Genomic DNA, 18,264 nt, shown 5'->3' with positions numbered 1-18,264 from the left:
GTGGTGGCAACATCATGCTTTGGGGGTGCTTTTCAGCCAAGGGGACGGGACAACTCCATCGTATTGAGGGGAGGATGGACGGGGCCATGTATCGTGGAATTCTGGACCAACATCTCCTTCCCTCAGTGAGAGAGCTGAAGATGGGTCGAGGATGGGTGTTTCAGCACGACAACGACCCTAAGCACACCGCCAAAGCAACAAAAGAGTGGCAGAAGAAGCACATCAAGGTTCTGGAGTGGCCTAGCCAGTCTCCAGACCTGAATCCAATAGAAAATCTTTGGAGGGAGCTTAAAATTCGAGTTGCCAGGCGACAACTCGGAACCTGAATGATTTGGAGGCTGTCTGCAGGGAGGAGTGGGCCAACATCCCTGCCGAAATGTGCACAAACCTCGTCACCAACTATAAAAACCGTTTGACATCTGTGCTGGCCAATAATGGCTTTTCTATAAAATATTAACATGCTGTTTGTCCAGGGGGTCAAATACTTGTTTTTCCTCATCAGATCGTTATCAATTTTAATAAATTCATATGATGTGATTTTCTGGAATTTTCTTTGGGATTCTGTCTTTCACTGTTAGAATGTACATATGATTAAAACTATAGATCGTTGCATTCTTTGTAAGTGGGCAAACCTGCAAAATCAGCAAGGGGTCAAATACTTATTTCCCCCACTGTATGTGCATCGCCAAAGACAAATTTCCACTGAGGTGGACAATAAAGTCAATCTAATCTAAAAACCGATGTTGTGGGGAACAGTTGACATAAACCTTTAATATTTTTAATGTGAACATTTTACCAATTTGATGAAATTATAACTCCAAAATGTGCTATCCGAGGCCAATTAGATGTATCTGAATGCAACACATTAGGCCGGCAAAGAATCTTTGTCCCCAGTGTAAAATTCTTGTGCTTTGTGGTTCCACCCAGTATGGTTGATCATTTATGGTACAGGACATGTCCTGACAAAGCACCACACATTCTTTAACTCAAAAAACAAAACAAATCTGGACTCGTGTCCTCTCTGAGCACACTCATCTTTCATACACCAGCTTCACTGAACCATCGTGACCTGTCAGCCGTAACGTACAAGCGTGAGATTGTGATATCATGATTAGTTTAGAAGTGATGTGAAAACATGAAACCTTAAGTGTACATACACTGAGAATAGACTTTTGTCTATTAAAGTAGGAGACATCTTGTGTTCAGCAATTACTACTACTGAAACAGTAGTAGTTTAATAGGTAAATTAAGTTTTTTGTGGACAAACCATGTCAGACAAATTATTTTATGTATTATCTTTTAAGTATATTTGTTTTAAGTTTCTATATATACACACACATTTTTACAAAATTATAAACGCAGCACTTTTTTTTTGCCCCCATTGATCAGGAGCTGAACCCAAAGATCTAAGACTTTCTCTGTGTACACAAAAGGCCTATTTATCTCAAATATTGTTCACAAATCTGTCATAATCTGTGTTAGTGGGCACTTCTCCTTTGCAGAGATAATCCATCCACCTCACAGGTGTGGCATATCAAGATGCTGATCAGACAACATGGGTATTGCACAGGTCTGTCTCCACAAAAGGCCTGTATTTATAGCCCATGTTGCATAGTGTGCATTTGTGTGTGTTTTGACTGGTGCCAAAAAAATAAATCATTAGACATAAATTATTGACTAAACTATTTTGATAATTGATTAATTGTTTAAGTCATTTTGAAAGCAAGATTCAATACAGCAATAATCTAAAGAACAACATGACTCATTCATTATTGATTTGTCACTGACAATTGTTATTGTTATGATAAATGTTATGGAATTAATAATGGCAGAATGATGTCAGTTAAGAAGCTAATGAGATACAAACTGGCTGCAACATTAGGCTTAGCTGCTACATTGAGTCAATTAACTCTATGAATGGCTCCAACAGGACTTGTTCTGAACTCCTCTGGTGATTCCTGAGCAAAGCAACATGTTCTCGTAAATGTTTCACTCCTCTTTTTGTCCACTAGGTGTCACTGTCGGTCTTTCCAACATGGACACTAACCTGTTCATTCTGAGCTTTGTTTCTCTTCTTCCATAGGACTTGTTTACTGGATTTCTGCTCTGAACAGGTACCTCCTGGTTTTAGGGTCCTCAGAGTCTCCCCAGCCACCATGAACATGGTATAACCCAGAAGAAGCAGCTCAGCTGCCTCTCTGAAATATAAACCTTGTATATTTCTCTATGCTGTGCGTCTGAACAGGGGTTAGAGCTCTCTGCGTGGAGTGTGCATGTTCTCTCTGTGTCTGCGTGGGTTTTCTCTGCTCCCACACTCCGAAGACCTGCAGGATACTTATTTTGAAAATGATACAACTTATTTTGAAAATGATACAACAAAAGGTTTTGTGTATTGCTAAAAACATAATTTTGACTTCTTAGTGTCACGGCCCCAGTTCTTAGGCCATTACAAAGGAAAGGAAAGACACATGTTCAAACTGGGAAACCAAACAATCCTATGTATTTATAAATATTACAACAAAATATATAAACTCAATGTATGAAATGACAAGTGTTATATAGTGTAACCAAGGTGATAACCAAACCAAACAAAAGGCATGTGGTGCAAGGATGAGAGCCAGTGATGGAGTGACAGAGGGATGAAATGAGTTTTTTCCAAACATAAAGAGATAATGGACAGTGTTCGTAAACATTTCCAGGCCTAGACAATAGCCATTCAGTTTTCACAATTTTTCCAAGATTTCCCTGACTGCACAAGCTGTGCACCTGCGATGTCAGTCCAGATTGTCACTAATGACCACAAATTGCACCCTGTATTACAGTATTCCTCTCATGATAAAAAGGGTCTTTCACTGAAGACCCTGTATTGTTGTAGTCAGTGTACTTGGTACTTTAACCTCTTCTACTGGAGCTGTTGTTTGTTATAGGATTTGGTGGGACCGAGGCTGAATGATAGTCTGGTTTGTACCTGCTGCTGTCGTCACTTCACTAATTAGTTGAATATCTTTGGCTTTTGGACTGTTGGTTGGACAAAACAAACAATAGGAAGATTTCACTCAGTAGAATTAGGCTTTGGATTGATCTCTAATTTTAGAAAATAATTAATTAATTCAGAATGAAAATAATTGTTACTTGCAGCACGCTAAAAACCTCATAGACCTTACTTTTCAGGTTTTGATATTATTAATTGAAATGGTAGTCACAAAGACTCAAGTTTCCCTATTGTGCTTCATTGGGTTCACTCATCAACGTGTTGACGTGTGATGTTCATTGCTGAAGTCCCAGGAGTTTTTGAACAATGACTTTAACATCTGAAGGAATGTATATTTTAAGATGGTGCAGCAACCAAGAAACTTTATATTTTTAAGGACTCCCTGCAGTAAAGATTTGATTAGAGTTGAGCATGTGCAGTTTTTCTTGACCCAGGTGAGTCAGGCCCTACGAGGGACTCGCGACCTTTCCAGGGTGTACCCCGCCTTTTGCCCGATGACAGCTGGGATTGGCTCCAGCCCCCTGTGACCCTGTATGCAGGATAAGCGGTTGACAATGGATGGATGGATGGATGTATGGATTGATTGATTGTTAATCTGGGTTTAAAGGTATCCAGATCAAAACTGAATGATCACCACAGCTTAATTAAATAATAACCACATTTCATTTTAAACCTTATTCTCAGCCAAACTCTACTGGTAATTCTCATCCATAATCTATATTATTTGAAAAAAAAATAGAATAAAGTCACACCTGACATTCTTCAGTATCTGTAAATCTGTAAAGATTCGTACAAGGATTGATTATGTAGATTGCTATCCATTATTGTTTAAATGTAGGTGTCCAAATAGTGCACCTTTTTCATGTTGGTCCAAAGCCCCTGTTCATTTTCTGGCATAGTTCATTCATCCTGCAATACAACTGTGTTGCATTACTTCAAGGGATTTTATGAACTTACAACCACCTGTGTTTTCATTTAATTGCCTGTCTGTATTTTATATGACCACCCTGTCTTTTCTGGGCCTTCTCAGTTTACAGACACAACTGTGCAAATTCTTTCTTCCTCTGACCATAAACCAGTCAAATAAAATTGTTTCTAGATATGATACAGTATGGTAGATTTTGTACTGTATGTACTCAAAATTTTGACATGGTGGTGGTTCTAGAAGTAAAGTAAATGTCCCAATGGGGACATGAATGGCTGTACTAAATTTCATGGCAATCCATCCAATAATTGTTCAGATATTTCAATCTGAACGATGGTGGTTTATAGAGTATATGATTATATGATTAGCATACTAGTTAACCAATAGGCCTATGTCGTAACTGAAGCTACCTTTAGCATTGAGACTGGTTTATTTTTTAAATGAGCATGCTAGGTAGTTAACTGGCTAACTCGAGCAGCACAGACACTGAAGGTAAAGAAAGTTCTCTGCGTCACAATCTGTAAACAAATCTACCTGATCAGACTTTTAGTGAGCACAGTTTGATAAATTCATCTGCCAATATTGCACCTCACCTTAGCCCATCAAACTATGCAACCTCCTCTTCAAAACAAGGACAGTGCGTTGATAGCCGTCTGCCATCCCTGAATGAAAAGTCACTGCTGTTAAACAAGTTTGGGTTCTCCCTCAGAAGCTACAGCACAGAGCAAAAAGATCTTAAAGTCTAAAATATATTTTTGTTCATAGATAAATGCATCCAAATCACTGACATCTTGTAATTTTGACAGTTGAATTGTCTGTTCTCCAAGCTCAGTCTCTTCTTGTGGCAGAACACATGATACAGATAATGGTAGTTTTTATGTGTGAACTGGAGTTAATGGGTGACAGAATATGTTGTGTCAAATTGCTGCACCGGAGCCACATCTGCAGCAAACCAACCAAACAACCAACCAACAGGAAAAACTGGAGACAGCATATCGCCTTGTGCCAGTTTAACACAAAAACCTGGCTTTTATTTGACACAGGGATATCTTTGGCTTTTGACTATTGGTTGGACAAAACAAATGTCACTTGGTTCTGAGAATCGGGCTCTGGATTAATATATTAATCAAAAATATTAATTGAGAAAATAACTGGCCAATTTATACAGAATAAAAATAATTGTAACTTGCAACCCTACTGCAGGCTAAAAACCTCATAGACCTGTTGGTCATTTTTTTGATAGGATTAATCAAAATGGCAGTTACAAGACTGACCTTCAACTTTCCCCATTGTGCTTCATTGGGTTCACTCTTTGGCCATGATGTTCATTGCTAAATCCCAGTAGTTGGTGAACAATTACTTTATCATCCCAAATCCCACAGCAATCTGTTGCTTAACTAGTAGCAAAAATGTATACTTTAATATGGTGCAGCAACCAAGAAACGTTCACAGGACTCTGTGACCTCCCTGCAGTGAAGACTTGAGAAGACTTGGGCATGTGCAGTTGAGTCTGGGTGTAAAAGTATCCAAATCAAACTGAAACTGAATGATCACCACAGCTAAATTAAATAATAACAATAATAAATTCATTTTAAACTTGGCTTTATTCTCAGCCAAACTCTACTTGTAATCCTCATTCATCATCTCTGCAGCTAGCAAAAAATAAAAAATAAAGTCACACCATTCTTCAGTATTCATTTGTAAAATTAAAATAGATGTACAAGGATTGATTATGTTTTTGCTATCCATTATTGTTTAAAAGTAGGTTTTCAAATAATCAACCTTTTTCATTTTGGTCTGCTGTAGTTCATTCACCCTGTGTTGCATTTCTTTTTTATGAACTTACAACCATAGTGTTTTCATTCAATTGCCTGTCTGTACTTCATATGTTTTTATCATATGGCCATCTTATCAAACTCTTTCTTCCACCGACCATAAAACAGTCATTTATGATTATCTCAAGATATGATATAGATTGTGTACTGCAGAAACTCTGTGTCATCCCTGATTTAAAAGTCACTGTTGCTAAACAGGTTTTCCAAGAGTAGCTACAGTAAAGAGCTACAGGATCTTAAAGACTAAAAATATATCTGATATATATATATATATATATATATCCAAATCACTAATGTCTTGTAATTTTGACCGTTGTATTATAATGATAGTTTTTGTAGGATATGTGTGAATTGCTTCACTAGAGCCACATCAGCTGCAAACTTACAAAACAACGGGAAAGACTGGAGACACTACATCTCTATCTTGTTTAACACAATACCCTGGCTTGTGTTTGACACTGTCAGGTAGTGGAAGTTTACAACATATAAGCTCATGTTACTCCTAAACAGGACAGACATAAACCATATCAGAGGATGTCATAAATGCTTAGAAACATTTTGTACTGCTATGGACATCTGCTTTCAGACACAGCCAGGTCATGTTGATGGTGACAGATTACAGAAAGAGAAAATGTTTTTCATCACATTGTAACATTTCATTGTGTTACAATGTTCTTCTCATCACTGTCTCATTGATTCGTGATTTCAAAAATGTAAGTTGAAAAGACTGATGATGAAACGTGAGTTGAGGAGAGTGGAAAACACAAACGTAGCTCATGAAATAACACGATCAGTTGTTGTTGAGCAAGCGCTATTGATTCTATTGATGTAAGTTGTTCAGCTTTGCTCTATCAGTGTTTTTGTCCCAGAAGGCTTGTAAACAGACACACAAACACAATGTTGTTTTCAACTGTCAAAAAATACCACATCTGACACTGTGGGACATGCACAGTGCATAATGTAGGTCACTAGTCAACCAATGACACAATGGAAACCAAGGTGAAATGTCCACTGCCTGGTGCACACTAGAGAACTTTCAAATCTTAACCAATTTTACAAACTTTGGGATACCACAGAAATAATGACAGATAAACAGATTTAAATATTTTAAATATTTTAATTGTTAGGACCATACACCAGATGATTCAGTCAAGACGCAGGCCCACATACACTTGGCGTTTACTAAATTATTTCAGAGTGGTAGTTTCAGGGAATTGGGATCTCACAGTAACTTGAGTGATCAAACGTGACTTGAGAAATAAAGCATGGAGACAGACTGTCCTCATCAACTGGTTGCACTTGTGTGTTGGTATTGTTTTCCATAGAAAAATCATTTACCCCTAATACATTTTATGTAAGTACACAACATACGATTGGTGACGCTTCCCGGTCAGTTCGCTCTCATTAGCTATTGTGGGTTTCTGCTCAAATTCAGTCAGTTTTCTTTTTTTTTTTCACACTAAAGGAAATAATCTTCCTGTCAGAAATTATGCCACAGCCGAGATGCAGACCGGAGACAAAGCAGCAGTTAAATAGTTTATTAGGTTTATTGAGGCAAAGCTAGCAAACTGTGGCAGGGTGTCTCCTTCCAAGCAGTTGGAAAGTGAGGGCTGGCTGGCGTGGCTGGAAGGGTTGGATCTTGGCTCAAGAAGCTTGGAACTAGCAGGGTGGATGAGCAGGTTGAACAGGCGATCTGGAGACAGGTAGAGAGAAATTAGTTAAAGCAAACTGGTAACTTGACCAACAGGCTTAAAGCTAGTAAAGCGAACTGGTAAGTTGACTAACAGGCTTAAAGCTAACTGCTAAGGCTTGACCTACAGTACACGACTTAACAAACCGGCAGAGAATGGATGTCTGGCGTCTCCTTAAGAAGAGGTAGGGATAGCTGATCAGGAACAGGTGGGTGATTACAAGCAGGTGCAGCTTGTGGCAACCCAGGAAGCCAGCCCAAGATTCAAAAACTGAGAGAAGGGAGGGAAGAAAACCAGAACAAAAACACACCAAGCATGCCTCACTCACCCAAAGGAAAAAACAAATCAAAACACACTTACTCAGTCAAACTCAGGTGTCAGATGCAGGAGTTGTGACACTTCCCCATTTCGAATCATTAATATCAAACATGTTTTATACAGGTAGTGTTAAAATTATGTCTGAAAGCCCTTCACACTACAGGATAATATGGGCAGCTAATCTGTTCAGACCAGACTTGGATCAGGAACATTCCCACAATTGTCCGGAGGGCGAATCTGACCCAAAATCAGCCCAGTTATCATCTAATGTGGGGCCAGCAGAAGTATCTTAAGGTACCTCTGATGGCTGCTAGACTCTGCCCCCCCAAAAGACTGCATTGGTTCAAGCTACACTGAACAAAATTATAAATGCAACATTTTTGTTTTTGCCCCCATTCATCATGAGCTGAACTCAAAGATCTAAGACTTTCTCTATGTACACAAAAGGCCTATTTCTCTCTGTGTTAGTGGGCACTTCTCCTTTGCCGAGATAATCCATCCACCTCACAGGTGAGGCATATCAAGATGCTGATCAGACAGAATGGGCATTGCACAGGTGTTGGTTAGGTTGGCCACAATAAAAGGCCACTCGAAAATTTGAAGTTTCACTGTATTGGGGCAGAACACCAAAATGTGTCTCACATTGTCTACAAAGCCTCTGGCGCTTAACTTCCCATTTGGGTCACAGAATCTGATAGGTCACACATTTTGGTGTCACACCGGAAACCAGTCAGTAGGCTATCTGGTGTGACCACCATTTGCCTCACGCAGTGCAATACATCTCCTTTGCATAGAGTTGATCAGGTTGTTGATTGTGGCCTGTGGAATGTTGGTCCACTCCTCTTCAATGGCTGTGCGAAGTTGCTGGGTATTGGCAGGACCTGGAACACGCTGTCGTATACGCCGATCCAGAGCGTCCCAAACATGCTCAATGGGTGACATGTCTGGTGAGTATGCTGGCCACGCAAGAACTGGGCCGGCATACTCACCGGACATGTCAACCATTGAGCATGAACTTTAAATCCCTAGGTGATAATTTTAATTTTGTAGCCCCCATATTATTTACCTAATTTTGGTTTTGACAATATTTTCTAACTATGTTTCTCAAACTAAAAGAAGAGCTTACTTTTAATTACAACACACATTATTAAAGTGCAAATATTTTACTTTTGAAGCAAAAAAATAATAAAATTGTGCTCACCTCAGATTAGAGTGACCTTGACCACATGTGAACAGGAAGTTGAACATAGAAAAAGAAGTCACACAAAATGGCTATTTGATTTTTGACATAGAGCCTCTAGTGTTGGAGTTATGAGCAGTGTGACAACTTACACATGAGACAACTTACCCCCCTATCCCCTATATAAATATAACAGAAAATAAGTCAGTGCACCTCTCAGGTATCATTCTGTGTTGCTTTCATACCTGTTTCCCCTGTAGATCAATGCATGTAATATCATCCATTCAAAGGGATAGAATGGAAAACTTGGCCAAAAAAAGAAACTGTGTCAAGAGGTTGTTAAAGTTACTGATTGATGCATGCACATAGCTTGTTTTGTTTTTTTTTATCTTAGGTTACTTTTTTGGACAATGTAGATTTGTTTCTTCTATATTTTAGTTGCTCTGCATTTTTCTTAATGTACCAATAAACCTTTCTCATTGTCATTTTTTATTTAACTGCAAGCTATATTTCAGAATTTTAAAAAACAAATTATGCTTTAAAAAAAGTGGTAGGGACAAAATCAGCCATTTCAAAAAGTGGTGGGGACATGTCCCCAGCGTCCCCAGTGTAAATGACACCTATGAACAAACATAACATGCAAATAAACATCACTTTTGTCCGTGATATAGCAAAGGTATGTCTTTGTGATACTTTAACGTTTTTTTTGACAGAATAATCCCAATAGTGGCCAAATAAGTGTTTGCAGTTTATAGCGTAACCAGGCCTGACATTTACATTATTATAGGCAACAATAGAAGCCTGTTGTTGCACATGGAATATGTGTTTGGTAGGCCTATGTCTAATATCTTTGTTTATATTTGGAAAATGGAATGTAGCCTATAATTAACAAGACTTACTGCTGAGTTATAAAATAAAGACATAGTCTCTTTTGCAATTATCCTTATGACTCTACATTATTTAACGTGCTGTGTACTAACCAATTCAGTCCTTTTTACCTGTTGAAATACCTTTAAATGGCTGATACAACCCATGTAATGCAGTATTCCACTTCCAGAATGACTGTATGACTATAGCTGTTTTTATCTGTATCAAGTCATAGCATGAAAATAAATATACATATATACACATTATGTCTGTCATAATAATATGTGTTTGTGAAACTTTAACGTTTCTGGTAATGGAATAATTTCATGTGATCAAAGAATTGTTTGCAGTTTATAGCGTAATCAGGCATGACATTTACGCAATTATAGGCAATAACAGTCTCCTGTACTTTATGGGTTGTAGGCCTATTGCTAAACTAGTGAAAAGGACTGGATTGGTTGGCACGAAGTAGGTAAAATAATGCAGTGTCATAAGGATAATATATATATACTGTATATTAATATATAACCCAGACGTTAATCATGTTAGTTAGGCATTTTCCAAATGTGAACAAGGACATTAAACATAGGCCTACCAAACAATTGTTTCATCAGCAACAACAGGCTACTGTTGCCTAAAATCATGTCATTCCTGATTATGCTTTAAACTCTTCTTTGCCAAGATTGTGCACAAATTAAGCCCCCCAAAATATATAAAATGTAGTTTATTTATTTATTTTAAGTGTGCTTACATTAAAATGTAGATGTGCTTGAGCACCCATATCCAGCACAAATAATTTTAACTAAAACTACAGCTCTCCATACTTGTACATGTAAAGGCTAAATGAGTCTTTGGCTTGACACACACACACACACACACACACACACACACACACACACACACACACACACACACACACACACACACACACACACACACACACACATTCCCATGGCTGACCTGTTACCACACAGGGGCGAGCCCCTGTCTGTCAGCCAATAAGAAGGAGGCCTGCCAAGTCACGCACAGGCCATGTCGAACACTGAACTTGCGTCGCTTAATGATGTGGGTCAAAGTTCAACAATAGCTACTGCAAGAGGACACAAGGTTTCCACACCAAGAGGACACAAGGTTTCCACACCAAGAGGACAGAGAGAGATGGACAGAAAGAATATTACAGAATTGTTTTTTTTAGCTTAAGTCAGGGCTCTTGGTATCTAAGCTTAAAGATGATTAACAATTAACAATTAAATAAATAATGAGACACTGAATTTGGTGTCACTACAGCCAATTTAGAGAACAAGTGTAAAAAACATGCAAATTAACCTTTCTTTTACACCTAAATATCCTAAAGCAAATTCCTGCTTTAAAACAAAAAAAAAGATGCATGATTTTAGTCAGAAAACATCAATCAAAATTAATTCACAATGAATTCAGCTGGCAAAACTAACTGTACAAACTCAGACATTCTCACCCTAGTTTTTCCCTTTCAGGAATGAATGTGTCACAGAGAGAGACAGTGCCAGCTGTCTGTCTGTCTTTAGGATCAAAGCAAACTGGCAGCAATCAGTGTTCAGGTCGGAGGGAACCGGTTATGTGACGACGACTTTACGTCCTGCTGCTGATTAATGATTCATTGGGGGCCTGTGACACAGTGTTTTTCAGATCTGGAGGGAACAGGTCCATGCAAAAGACCTAGAGGCCTCCCCCCATCCCTCCTACTCCCCTCCCTCTGCTTGAGGGACATCCCAGGGTATAAAAAGAACAAACCCTCTCCACAGCAATTACAACTCAGCCAAGAAGGAGAAACAGTCCTCAACTTTCCTGAAAACAGCCAACAGAGACGCCTCAACTGATGAGGCCAAGCTAAAGGCTCTGTGCTCCAAACACGCTTCTCAAGGTAACCTGATGCTATTTCTTTTCAGTGCATTATGTGTGTAATGTCAGGAGGGTTACTAAGGGTATATGCAGAGCGAGAGGGGATCTGCACATGGATGCTGTTGCATTACCCAGACTTTGTTTGTCCTGGTGGTTGCAGCAGTTACTTGAAATTTCATGTAATGTGGGGAAAAAAAGAACTGGAATCAAGAAAATGGTTTCCTGAAGGACATATTTTAAATCTAAGACTAAATAAGACTTTATTATACTTTTTGAAAAATATTCATATATTTAAATATTCTCTTCCTCTTCTCTTTCCATTTTCTCTTCATTTTACCCCTCTTTCCTCTCTTTTCCACCCTCAAGTCCAACCTTTCTCCACTCCTAGACTTCCTGTCTGTTCTTTCTCTGTCTATCGGCTCACTCTCTCTCCAGACTCCTCCACCATGCCTCCTCAGCTTCAGTCCCAGAACCAGAGCAGTCCCAGGATCCTGCAGGGCGATCTCAGTACCCTCAGTCCGGCCGTGAAGGAGTTTGTAGATGCCAATGTGAGTCTGTGCCAGCCCGACTCCCTCCACATCTGTGACGGCTCAGACGAGGAAAACCGCGCAATCCTGACCCAGCTGGAGGAGCAAGGGATGATCAAGAAGCTCAACAAATATGAGAACTGGTAAGTTGGCTGGAGATTAAGTTGGTTTTTAGGTAGGTGTCAGGGATTAGGAGTTATATTTTCTGAAATGTTCTTCATTTTGTAAATAAAATACCTGGAAAGGTCTACGTTCTGACAGATCAGTAAGTTGTAACTTGTTCAGTCAGATCACTTGTCAAACGAACTTGACAGCAGTGCTTCAGGAGTGAGGTTAACATATAACTTTTGTTTGTGCATCCTTCAGCAAAGTGCGAAAGCCTCTTAGGCATATGGGCAATGTATTTTTAAACGTTAAAGTTGACAGAAAAAAATTCCAAAATGTGATCAAATTTGAATAAAAAAGAAGCCCTAATATCTTCTTACTCCCTCCTCCTTCCCACTTCTGCCACTTACCTTCCATCCTTCTCCTCTCTTCCTTCTCTTCTACTTCCTCCCTCTATTCCATCTTTCCTCCTCTTGCAGCTGGTTGGCCAGGACTGACCCGAGGGACGTAGCTCGGGTTGAGAGTAAGACTGTTATTGTGACCCGGGACCAGAGGGACACGGTGCCCACATCGCTGGGGGGCGCAGTCAGCCAGCTGGGTCGCTGGATGCCCCCAGAAGAGTTTGACAAAGCCATGACTCAGCGGTTCCCTGGTTGCATGAAAGGTACCACAGAGAATACTACTTGTTAATTTAACCTTCGATTTTAACCAGACAGGGTGAAGGAATTAAAGACAAAATGAAAACACTGGAAGTTTAAAAAAAATTATTAAGTTTGGAGTATAACATTATAATATTATACTTATTTGACAGGTAGACAAGTAATCTAGCACTGTGATCATTGTTTTGCGGTTGTAGTACACTATGTGCAGTGAAATACGGATTCTACATAAAAACAGCATAATTAGGACAAGCTAATCCACCATCACATACCATAAAGTTTCACAAAATAACATAACCCAGGCTTCAATTTGATGCAGGGGAATCCAGTGGAAGAATGAGTAATCTATCCAAGCTGAAGTATTGATAACTGATATATCTTACTTATGTAACATCAAAGTAAATTCAGTACTGTGAAATTAAATAGTAAAAGCAGGAAGCTGGCAGCTCATTCAGAGCAAAAGTTACTTTTGGAAAAATTGTTGAATATAATTTTACAGCTTCAAGATTGTGTTCAAGCAAAACATGTAACATTTCAGAAAAAGTACACAAAGTCAGATGACTATTCATTGACTGACTCTGTTTTCTGATGCTTAGATATCTGAAAACATTTTTGTAGTGAAGAAAACAACTTCAATAAAACCTTAATTAAGCAACATTAAAATGCTGATATCTCTGACTCTCTGTCCTCAGGTCGTACCATGTATGTGATTCCCTTCAGTATGGGTCCAGTAGGTTCCCCCCTCTCTAAGATTGGCGTGGAGCTGACAGACTCTCCCTACGTGGTGGTCAGTATGAGGGTGATGACCCGTATGGGGAAGGATGTGCTGTCCGCTTTGGGGACGGGCGAGTTCGTCCGCTGTCTGCACTCCGTCGGCTGTCCTCTACCGCTCAAAAGTGAGTCAACATCAACTTGTTTTTACATCATAATTATTCAGCAGCACTATGGCAACGCTATCTACTACTGATGAAAAGGACTAGAACCACTGTGGCATTTCTAGTTTTACCAATATTACTGCTGAATGATGCCTCCTTTAGTCCTTCAGTTGGCCCAACTACAATTACTACTGCTACCCATACTACTATAACTACTAATACTGACTATGATGCAGTGATTACTGCTGCAACTACTGTTACTACTTGTATTATATATACAACTACAAATACTAATGCTACAATAATTATAATTAATGCATCAACTACTATTACTACTGCTGATACAGCTGTTGCTGCTTTAGGTATTACAACCAGCTAAACCACTTCTGCTACTGCTATTACTGATTATTATATTCAGTTATCATTTTTTTTTTCTTCAGTCCTGCAAACACATGCTGATCACTGATTCCTCTTTCAGAGCCCCTGGTGAACAACTGGCCTTGTAACCCCGAGCAGACATTAATCGCCCACATCCCAGACCGCAGGCAGATCGTCTCATTCGGTAGTGGTTACGGAGGAAACTCCCTGCTGGGGAAGAAGTGCTTTGCTCTGCGCATTGCCTCACGTATCGCTAAGGAGGAGGGCTGGCTGGCAGAGCACATGCTGGTAAGAAATGAAAAGAAAGAAAGTGTCATTTAATTAAGGGATTTAGCCCACATATCCATACTGCATCATGCAGATTTTCCACAACAATCGATTCTTATCAAACCAAATGTTTCTCCTGCTCAGATCCTGGGCGTCACCAACCCTGCCGGGGAGAAGAAGTACATGGCAGCAGCCTTCCCCAGCGCCTGCGGGAAGACAAATCTGGCCATGCTCTGCCCGACGCTGCCGGGCTGGAAGGTTGAGTGTGTGGGAGACGACATCGCCTGGATGAAGTTTGACAACCAAGGTGAGGGACTCAAGACTTTGTGAGGTTCCATTTGCAATCAGGGACATTAAAATTGCAATAACAATACAAACATACAAACCTTCTGTTATTCCATCCATCGTCAACCGCTTATCCTGCGTAGAGGGTCGCGGGGCCTTCTATTGTTCATTATTTATATTTTCCTCCTCTTTGTTCCTTACCACTAGGCAACCTACGTGCCATCAACCCGGAGAATGGCTTTTTTGGAGTTGCGCCCGGCACCTCAGCCAAAACCAACCCCAATGCCATGAAGACCATCATCAAGAACACCGTTTTCACTAATGTTGCAGAGACTAGCGATGGCGGTGTGTACTGGGAGGGAATGGACCAGACGCTGCCTGAGGGAGTCACCATCACTTCCTGGAAGAACAAGCCCTGGAGCTCAGAAGATGGTAAGATGGTATTTAAGAACTTGCAATTATATTTTGTCACGTTTTTGGAAGAGAGTACTTTTGATATATAGGATGGTTATAAAAACAAGGATAATAAAACTAGAGAACATTACATACTTTAAGCTTTATTTGACCAGCTTGTCAAATAAAGCTTACCTTCTTACCATCTGTCTCTCCCCCCAGGCGAACCCTGTGCTCACCCCAACTCTCGTTTCTGCACTCCGGCCGGTCAGTGTCCCATCATCGACCCACTGTGGGAATCCCCAGAGGGAGTCCCTATTGAGGCCATCATCTTTGGAGGGCGCAGGCCAGAAGGTGAGCAGGAACTAGGAGGGAAACCTGGAAAATAGAACATTGGTAGAATGAGAGACAAGGATAGAGACAGTATGCAGTGGAATCAAATAAGTTAGAGAAGATAGCAGAAGGGGACAGAGGAGAAATGGAAGAAGATGCAATGACGTATGAGAAAATAATCAGCTAATAATAATCTATTTCATGACTCTGCTTCCTTTCAGGTGTCCCTCTAGTATATGAGGCTTTCAGCTGGCAGCATGGAGTGTTTGTTGGAGCAGCCATGAGGTCAGAGGCCACCGCTGCAGCTGAACACAAAGGTCAGAATCTAATCTTTCTAATGACAAGATACTTTTCTTTTAGTCTGACCACCATTCAATGGATTTGAAGGAGTTTCCTCAGCCTGAGGATCATTGCTTTTGCCTTATAATTTTCATATAGTGTATAGTTTTTAGTCTAGAAATCAGTTTAATCCATGTCACAAACACTGGATTTGTGAGATTTTTGGATGATAAACAAGGATGGATTTATGTCCAAGGAGATCAGAATGAAAATCAGGAAGAGCTTTATTGCCAACAAGTATTTTAGAAGTACAAGGAATTTCCTTTGGTGATTAGGTGCTAGAAATAGACATAAACATACAGTTGACATAAATAAATGTAAAATATATACATATGGAATAAGATAACTAAAAAGATATTTAACATTCTCTTTGTCTTTTCTGCAGGCAAGGTGATCATGCATGACCCCTTCGCCATGCGTCCCTTCTTTGGCTACAACTTTGGACAGTACCTCTCTCACTGGCTGAGTATGGCCGACCGCCCCGGCGCCAAGCTCCCCAAGATCTTTCACGTCAACTGGTTCCGCAAGAGCCCCACCGCCGGGTTTCTGTGGCCCGGTTTCGGCGACAACATCCGCGTGCTTGACTGGATGTTCAGGCGGGTGAATGGCGAGGCCGGCGCCGTGCCCTCTGCCGTGGGCTACCTGCCTCACTGTGACTCTCTAAACCTCCAGGGCCTGCAGGAGGACGTGGACCTCAACGAGCTGTTCTCTCTGGATCAGGAGTTCTGGCAGAGGGAGGTGGATGAGGTGAGGAAGTACTTCACCACGCAGGTGAACGACGACCTGCCCAGTGAGGTGGCCCGGCAGCTGGAGCTCCTGCAGCAGCGAGTGAAGCAGATGTAAAGAGGAAAAACAGGAGGAGAAGAAAAGAAGTGTGTCCGAAATTCTGAGGGAACATGTTGGTAATCTAGAACCAACTTTTAGTAATTGTAGAATATCTCGTTATTGTGCTGAAGAACACATATAAAGAATTCCTTTCTTTGAGGTGAAGCCTTACAACTTCCTGAAAGAGGAGCAATTCTCCTCTGATAATTATTGTTTTTTTCATTAGCTAGAAATCCTCCCCCTTTTCGGATGATTATTCTGAAAATACTACTGTTAAAATTCGGCTGGGGGTGCTGAGATGAATAATATGAATTTGTAGGAATTGTTGAGTTTTTCACTGTGGTTTAAGTGAAATGTCATAAAAATGACAGCCAGAGGGCACCAGTCACAAATGAATCGGAAATCTTTCTTTTCCATCCCTTCACATGCTGTCGTAGCAGCACTATGTTTTCATATGTTTCCAATGTGTTGTCCTACTGTATGTCTGAATTATATTATTTAATAATAACTTATTATGAGCACCCATCATATCATCATTGCCATGTATGGCACAGAAAAGTTTGCTGAGCTCCGGTGTTCTTTCCCCCACGAACACGTGGAAAAAGTATGTTTTCTGTTCCTATGGTTATTTTTAGCCTTAATTTATTTTTATACAATGTTAATATCTTTTGGTTGTGTTTCATTGTAATCTTGATCCCCCATAGTGGGGCGACAACAATAAAAGTATTTAAACTTATTATTGATTCTGTTTTGTTTTTTAGTATTTTTGATATTATAAAGCAGCACACTCACATATAGCACACTCACACATAATAGGGTTTTCAAAGTCTGAGACTGTGGGCCTCCTGTCAGACAAAGCTTAGAAAAAAGCCCCCCTTCAGCCCCCTTAGTTTACTTGGTTTATTTCGCTCAAGTCCTAGATGTCTAAGAGATCATGATTATCTTTTTTGACACTCAACAATTGAGCCAGTGTTTGACATAACATCAGACTACACCAAAAAACTAACGTATCTCCTAAGACATTTATTGCTGCTGACTCTGGAAAAGTGGGAAAGTCAGTTCCCCCAAACTTCACTGAACGATCTCTTTAACCAAATCCCACACATTTAGGATATTCTATATGATCTCCTTTTGATAACTAATGTAATCATTTTTCACTGAGCTTCCCCTGGAGCAGTTTGGAGTCCCACATCCCACCTTGAAAAACTCTGGTCTAGATGCAACTCATATCTCTCAAGAAATATTATTCAAATGTGCTGATGATAAAAGTTACTACCAGAAAACTACTATCTCTCCAGTCTAATACACTCAAAAAGTGTTCCTGTTTCTTAAATGACCACGTAGGCAAGATAAATGCAGGTAAAGAAACCAGCCAGCTTCAGAAGGGATATCACTTTAATTGTGATTCAACGTGACGGGAGTATAAAGCAGTAGCAGACCCAGTTGTTTATTTTGCTAGTGGTATATTTTAGAATAAATAGAAAATAACAGAGTGCTCTAACAAAGTTCTCTTTATGCTTCATCTTTTATTCACCCTTTTCACCCATTCTGGTTTCAGATGGGGAGAACTGAACCATTTAAGCTTACATAAC

The 18,264-nt window shown here is 39.9% G+C and overlaps 1 protein-coding gene and 2 long non-coding RNA genes across 3 annotated transcripts; 1 reads left to right on the top strand and 2 right to left on the bottom strand.

Moving 5' to 3' along the window:
• Positions 1-7,275: 7,275 nt before the first annotated feature.
• LOC123956950 lies at positions 7,276-7,913 on the bottom strand. Its single transcript, XR_006821681.1, has 2 exons — positions 7,590-7,913; positions 7,276-7,445 (listed from the first exon to the last, which is right to left on the bottom strand). It is a non-coding gene; the product is annotated as an uncharacterized LOC123956950 (long non-coding RNA).
• A 3,708-nt stretch (positions 7,914-11,621) lies between these two features.
• pck1 (phosphoenolpyruvate carboxykinase 1 (soluble)) lies at positions 11,622-17,408 on the top strand. The gene is made up of 10 exons (XM_046075123.1): positions 11,622-11,708; positions 12,053-12,356; positions 12,798-12,982; positions 13,670-13,873; positions 14,331-14,518; positions 14,642-14,804; positions 14,990-15,214; positions 15,398-15,529; positions 15,730-15,825; positions 16,233-17,408. The coding sequence occupies exons 2-10, from the start codon at positions 12,133-12,135 to the stop codon at positions 16,688-16,690; spliced, it is 1,875 nt and encodes a 624-aa protein (XP_045931079.1). The 5' UTR covers positions 11,622-11,708; positions 12,053-12,132; the 3' UTR covers positions 16,691-17,408.
• LOC123986767 lies at positions 12,043-16,813 on the bottom strand. Its single transcript, XR_006828967.1, has 7 exons — positions 16,298-16,813; positions 15,415-15,553; positions 14,884-15,182; positions 14,622-14,781; positions 13,677-14,515; positions 12,729-12,967; positions 12,043-12,309 (listed from the first exon to the last, which is right to left on the bottom strand). It is a non-coding gene; the product is annotated as an uncharacterized LOC123986767 (long non-coding RNA).
• Positions 17,409-18,264: the final 856 nt, after the last annotated feature.

The sequence above is a fragment of the Micropterus dolomieu genome, linkage group LG18 (assembly GCF_021292245.1).
Source record: "Micropterus dolomieu isolate WLL.071019.BEF.003 ecotype Adirondacks linkage group LG18, ASM2129224v1, whole genome shotgun sequence".
Classification (NCBI taxonomy): domain Eukaryota; kingdom Metazoa; phylum Chordata; class Actinopteri; order Centrarchiformes; family Centrarchidae; genus Micropterus; species Micropterus dolomieu.
This window is presented reverse-complemented; position numbering and strand designations above follow the sequence as displayed.

Bases quoted from the DNA above. Each gene is read 5' to 3' on its own strand.
- pck1 (XM_046075123.1), top strand. From the start codon at position 12,133: ATGCCTCCTCAGCTTCAGTCCCAGAACCAGAGCAGTCCCAGGATCCTG. The intron at 12,983-13,669 runs GTACCACAGAGA...CTCTGTCCTCAG, and splicing joins GTTCCCTGGTTGCATGAAAG to GTCGTACCATGTATGTGATT. The intron at 15,826-16,232 runs GTCAGAATCTAA...TCTTTTCTGCAG, and splicing joins CGCTGCAGCTGAACACAAAG to GCAAGGTGATCATGCATGAC.